This window comes from Petromyzon marinus, chromosome 70 (genome assembly GCF_048934315.1).
Source record: "Petromyzon marinus isolate PM22_M1 ecotype Great Lakes invasive population chromosome 70, UKy_Petmar_22M1.pri1.0, whole genome shotgun sequence".
NCBI lineage: Eukaryota > Metazoa > Chordata > Hyperoartia > Petromyzontiformes > Petromyzontidae > Petromyzon > Petromyzon marinus.
Genome location: NC_133736.1, coordinates 3657607 through 3663606, shown reverse-complemented (window position 1 = coordinate 3663606; position 6000 = coordinate 3657607). Strand labels below are relative to the sequence as shown.

General features: G+C 53.7%; 2 protein-coding genes across 4 annotated transcripts in view; one reads left to right on the top strand and one right to left on the bottom strand.

The window, feature by feature from the left end:
- Window positions 1-5326, bottom strand: part of PSMD10 (proteasome 26S subunit, non-ATPase 10) — a 26323-nt gene extending 20997 nt beyond the window's left edge. The window contains exons 1-2 of the mRNA XM_076055193.1: window positions 4331-5326; window positions 1106-1204 (exon numbers count right to left, since the gene is read on the bottom strand). Of these exons, the coding sequence (XP_075911308.1) occupies window positions 1106-1204; window positions 4331-4444 (213 nt within the window). The 5' untranslated portion in view covers window positions 4445-5326. The remainder of the gene's footprint in view (window positions 1-1105; window positions 1205-4330) is intronic.
- Window positions 5327-5634: 308 nt separating this feature from the next.
- Window positions 5635-6000, top strand: part of LOC116957197 (programmed cell death protein 10-like) — a 34002-nt gene continuing 33636 nt past the window's right edge. For all 3 annotated transcript variants that reach the window (XM_032979211.2, XM_032979210.2, XM_032979209.2), the window contains exon 1: window positions 5635-5716. The gene's annotated coding sequence lies outside the window, so the exon portion shown is untranslated. The remainder of the gene's footprint in view (window positions 5717-6000) is intronic.

Sequence of the window (6000 nt, the reverse complement as noted above, 5' to 3'; positions counted from 1 at the left end):
TGTTGTTGAGTGTCGTTGTTGTTGAGTGTCGTTGTTGTTGAGTGTTGTTGTTGTTGTTGAGTGTTGTTGTTGAGTGTTGTTGTTGAGTGTTGTTGTTGTTGAGTGTTGTTGTTGTTGAGTGTTGTTGTTGTTGTTGAGTGTTGTTGTTGTTGTTGAGTGTTGTTGTTGTTGAGTGTTGTTGTTGTTGAGTGTTGTTGTTGTTGAGTGTTGTTGTTGAGTGTTGTTGTTGAGTGTTGTTGTTGTTGCTGAGTGTTGTTGCTGAGTGTTGTTGCTGAGTGTTGTTGTTGCTGAGTGTTGTTGTTGAGTTGTTGTTGAGTGTTGTTGTTGAGTGTTGTTGTTGAGTGTTGTTGTTGAGTTGTTGTTGAGTGTTGTTGTTGAGTGTTGTTGTTGTTGTTGAGTGTTGTTGTTGAGTGTTGTTGTTGAGTGTTGTTGTTGAGTTGTTGTTGAGTGTTGTTGTTGAGTGTTGTTGTTGTTGAGTGTTGTTGTTGAGTGTTGTTGTTGTTGAGTGTTGTTGTTGTTGAGTGTTGTTGTTGAGTGTTGTTGTTGAGTGTTGTTGTTGAGTGTTGTTGTTGCTGAGTGTTGTTGTTGAGTGTTGTTGTTGAGTGTTGTTGTTGAGTGTTGTTGTTGAGTGTTGTTGTTGAGTGTTGTTGAGTGTTGTTGAGTGTTGTTGTTGAGTGTTGTTGTTGAGTGTCGATGTTGAGTGTTGTTGTTGAGTGTTGTTGTTGAGTGTTGTTGTTGAGTGTTGTTGTTGAGTGTTGTTGTTGAGTGTTGTTGTTGAGTGTTGTTGTTGTTGAGTGTTGTTGTTGTTGAGTGTCGTTATTGAGTGTTGTTGTTGTTGAGTGTTGTTGTTGAGTGTTGTTGTTGTTGAGTGTTGTTGTTGTTGAGTGTCGTTATTGAGTGTTGTTGTTGTTGTTGAGTGTTGTTGTTGAGTGTTGTTGTTGTTGAGTGTTGTTGTTGTTGAGTGTCGTTATTGAGTGTTGTTGTTGAGTGTTGTTGTTGAGTGTCGTTGTTGTTGAGTTGTTGTTGTTGAGTGTAGTCGTTGTTGAGTGTCGTTGTTGTTGAGTGTCGTTGTTGTCATCGCGAGCCACGTGGGACCCCCCCCTACGTCATCACGTGCGTCCACGGGCACCCCGAGTGACAGCAGGAAGACAGCCACGTCCCAGTGGCCCGCAGACGCTGCCCAGTGCAGGGGAGTGCGCTGGGCCTGCAGAAAACAACAACACGGGATGTTGACTACCTCGCCTGGTACGCAGGAGGTCGTGGGTTCAATCCCTACCCTGTGGATGTCTGTGATTATCGAGATGTTGACTACCTCGCCTGGTACGCAGGAGGTCGTGGGTTCAATCCCTACCCTGTGGATGTCTGTGATTATCGAGATGTTGACTACCTCGCCTGGTACGCAGGACGTCGTGGGCTCCATACAGACCCTGTGGATGTCTGTGATTATCGAGATGTTGACTACCTCGCCTGGTACGCAGGACGTCGTGGGTTCGATCCCTACCCTGTGGATGTCTGTGATTATCGAGATGTTGACTACCTCGCCTGGTACGCAGGAGGTCGTGGGCTCCATACAGACCCTGTGGATGTCTGTATGTATCGAGATGTTGACTACCTCGCCTGGTATACAGGAGGTCGTGGGTTCCATACAGACCCTGACGATGTCTGTGATTATCGAGATGTTGACTACCTCGCCTGGTACACAGGAGGTCGTGGGTTCCATACAGACCCTGACGATGTCTGTAATTATCGAGATGTTGACTACCTCGCCTGGTACGCAGGAGGTCGTGGGTTCCATACAGACCCTGACGATGTCTGTGATTATCGAGATGTTGACTACCTCGCCTGGTGCGCAGGACGCCGTGGGCTCCATACAGACCCTGACGATGTCTGTGATTATCGAGATGTTGACTACCTCGCCTGGTACGCAGGAGGTCGTGGGCTCCATACAGACCCTGACGATGTCTGTGATTAACGAGATGTTGACTACCTCGCCCGCTACGCAGGAGGTCGTGGGTTCCATACAGACCCTGACGATGTCTGTGATTATCGAGATGTTGACTACCTCGCCCGCTACGCAGGAGGTCGTGGGTTCCATACAGACCCTGACGATGTCTGTGATTATCGAGATGTTGACTACCTCGCCTGGTACGCAGGAGGTCGTGGGTTCGATCCCTACCCTGTGGATGTCTGTGATTATCGAGATGTTGACTACCTCGCCTGGTACACAGGAGGTCGTGGGTTCGATCCCTACCCTGTGGATGTCTGTGATTATCGAGATGTTGACTACCTCGCCAGGTATGCAGGAGGTCATGGGTTCGATCCCTACCCTGTGGGTGTCTGTGATTATCGAGATGTTGACTACCTCGCCTGGTACGCAGGAGGTCGTGGGTTCCATACAGACCCTGTGGATGTCTGTGATTATCGAGATGTCGACTACCTCGCCTGGTACGCAGGACGCCGTGGGTTCGATCCCTACCCTATGGATGTCTGTGATTATCGAGATGTTGACTACCTCGCCAGGTACGCAGGAGGTCGTGGGTTCGATCTCAACCATGCCTGCAAAGGGACTCTCGACTCACAAACGAGTTCGGTTCCAGAGAATCAAAGTGGTAGTTCCACTTTGGGGCAGTAACCACAGCGGTTTGTACCACGGGACGAACTCGTCCCCGCCATAGCAATGTGGAATTAGGTGAAACCAGGAGGTGCAGGCCGGAGGACAGCGGAATGTCGCGCTCACTCATCGGGCGAAAGTGAATTTCGGGCGGCTTCAAACGCTGCGATTCGTGAGAACGGGCGTAGTGACGCGCAGGGAGATCGTGGTGGGTGGGGAGTGGTGGGTGGGGAGTGGTGGGTGGGTACAGGTGGGTGGGGAGTGGTGGGTGGGTGACAGGTAGGTGGAGGTGGGTACTGCTGGGTGACAGGTGGATGGTGGTGGGTGGGTGTAGGTGGGCGGAGGTGGGTGGGTGACAGGTGGGTGGAGGTGGGTGGTGGTGGGTGGGTAACAGGTGGGTGGAGGTGGGTGGTGGTGGGTGGGTGACAGGTGGGTGGAGGTGGGTGGTGGTGGGTGGGTGACAGGTGGGTGGGTGACAGGTGGGTGTAGGTGGGTGGGTGGGTGACAGGTGGGTGGAGGTGGGTGTAGGTGGGTGGGTGACAGGTGGGTGGAGGTGGGTGGGTGACAGGTGGATGGAGGTGGGTGGGTGACAGGTGGGTGGTGGTGGGTGGGTGACAGGTGGGTGGGTGACAGGTGGGTGGTGGTGGGTGACAGGTGGGTGGAGGTGGGTGGGTGACAGGTGGGTGGAGGTGGGTGGGTGACAGGTGGGTGGAGGTGGGTGGGTGACAGGTGGGTGGTGGTGGGTGGGTGACAGGTGGGTGGGTGACAGGTGGGTGGTGGTGGGTGACAGGTGGGTAGAGGTGGGTGGGTGACAGGTGGGTGGAGGTGGGTGGGTGACAGGTGGGTGGGTGTAGGTGGGTGGAGGTGGGTGGGTGACAGGTGGGTGGAGGTGGGTGGGTGACAGTTGGGTGGGTGACAGGTGGGTGGAGGTGGGTGGGTGACAGGTGGGTGGTGGTGGGTGGGTGACAGGTGGGTGGAGGTGACAGGTGGGTGGTGGTGGGTGGGTGACAGGTGGGTGTAGGTGGGTGGGTGACAGGTGGGTGGGTGAAAGGTGGGTGGGTGACAGGTGGGTGTAGGTGGGTGGTGGTGGGTGGGTGACAGGTGGGTGTAGGTGGGTGGTTGGTGGTGGGTGGGTGACAGGTGGGTGGAGGTGGGTGGTGGTGGGTGGGTGACAGGTGGGTGGGTGAAAGGTGGGTGGGTGACAGGTGGGTGGTGGTGGGTGGGTGACAGGTGGGTGGGTGACAGGTGGGTGACAGGTGGGTGACAGGTGGGTGGTCGTGACAGGTGGGTGGTGGTGGGTGGGTGGTGGTGGGTGGAGGTAGGTGGGTGACAGGTGGGTGACAGGTGGGTGTAGGTGGGTGGGTGACAGGTGGGTGGGTGACAGGTGGGTGTAGGTGGGTGGGTGACAGGTGGGTGGAGGTAGGTGGGTGACAGGTGGGTGGGTGACAGGTGGGTGGTGGTGGGTGGGTGACAGGTGGGTGTAGGTGGGTGGGTGACAGGTCGGTGGAGGTGGGTGGGTGGAGGTGGGTGGTGGTGGGTGGGTGGAGGTGGGTGGTGGTGGGTGGGTGACAGGTGGGTGTAGGTGGGTGGGTGACAGGTGGGTGGGTGGAGGTGGGTGGTGGTGGGTGGGTGACAGGTGGGTGTAGGTGGGTGGGTGACAGGTGGGTGGGTGGAGGTGGGTGGTGGTGGGTGGGTGACAGGTGGGTGGAGGCGACTTGCCTGGTCTGCCGTGGCTGCGAGGCTCCTGTCAGCCATCAGCAGCTCCGCCTTGAGCTCCACCAGGTCTCCCTCGTACGCGAGGTTACACAGACGCTCATTCGACACTTTCGCCATCGCCACACGGTCTAACAACACCACCCACTATCACCAACACCACCCACTACCACCCACTATCAACCACCAACACCACCCACTACCACCCACTATCACCCACCAACACCACCCACTATCAACCACAAACACCACCCACTATCAACCACTATCAACCACCAACACCACCCACTACCACCAAAACCACCCACTACCACCAACACCACCCACTACCACCCACTACCAACAGCACCCACTACCACCCACTACCAACAGCACCCACTACCACCAACACCACCCACCCACTACCAACAGCACCCACTACCCACCCACTACCACCAACACCACCCACTACCAACAGCACCCACTACCACCAACACCACCCACCCACTACCACCAACACCACCCACCCACTACCACCAACACCACCCACTACCAACAGCACCCACTACCCACCCACTACCACCAACACCACCCACTACCAACAGCACCCACTACCACCAACACCACCCACCCACTACCACCAACACCACCCACCCACTACCACCAACACCACCCACTATCAACCACCAACACCCGCTCCTTGTTATGTTTCCTCCCACGTGGTGGTGGTGGTGGCGACACTGGACACGTGGTCTGGACACGTGGTACTTGCCACACACTCCCTACCCAATATGGCGGCGCTTCAGGCCTCTGTTCTCTCTCCGTCTCTCTCTCTGTGTGTGCTGTGAAGGGTCGTTGCCCGAAACGTCGCCTACTAAACAACCGGATGTTTCACGCCGGAAGTTGCGGTGACGCCACACCCCCATACATTTACGAAGCAAATTTAAACAACAGCAAACTAAATCTTATAACGCGCATAACACGAGCCGCAGCTGTCGCTCATCTAGATTGTAGTTAGCTTAACAATATAAGCATCCCCATTTATTGTTAACTTTAACAAAATGTAAATATTAAAAAATATATAACGGACGTTCCTCACACGTCACTTCCTGCGGAAATGTTTAAAAAACTTCTGCCGGAAATGACCGACCGGTGAATTATTATTTTAATACAAAATCGTTCGGCGAGCGCAATAACCAATTTTTTTTTTCTTTTCACCACAACTTTATTGGCGATCTTCGACTCATCGCGCTGAAATTAAAAATAGTCGCGATTTGTTCGAATGCGGGGTTTAAAAAAAAATGAACTTCCGGTTCAACCCCCCCACCCAACCAAACCCCACCCCTCACCCCCCCTCCCACAATCCACTGCGGCCGACCCCGGTGGTGATCGCCCCTCCGCGCAGTGTGTGAGGTAAAAAAAAGTAAAAACTCTGAAGCGAACTCCACAATTCGTGACTTTTTTTCGTTTAAAAAGAGGAAAAAAAAGACAACTCACGAACTCGCCTCGTAAAGATGAACTTACGAGTTATTTCGATTTTTTGTTCAATAAAAAAAATGTATAAACAACACCCGCCCGCGTAGTGGAGTCGGGATGTGTCGATTTTCGATTCCGACGCAATCGATTCGCGGTTGCTTTTATTAAAAAAAAATATTAATGAGTAATTAAGAGAGTTTCGCTTTGTTCGCCTCTCTCGT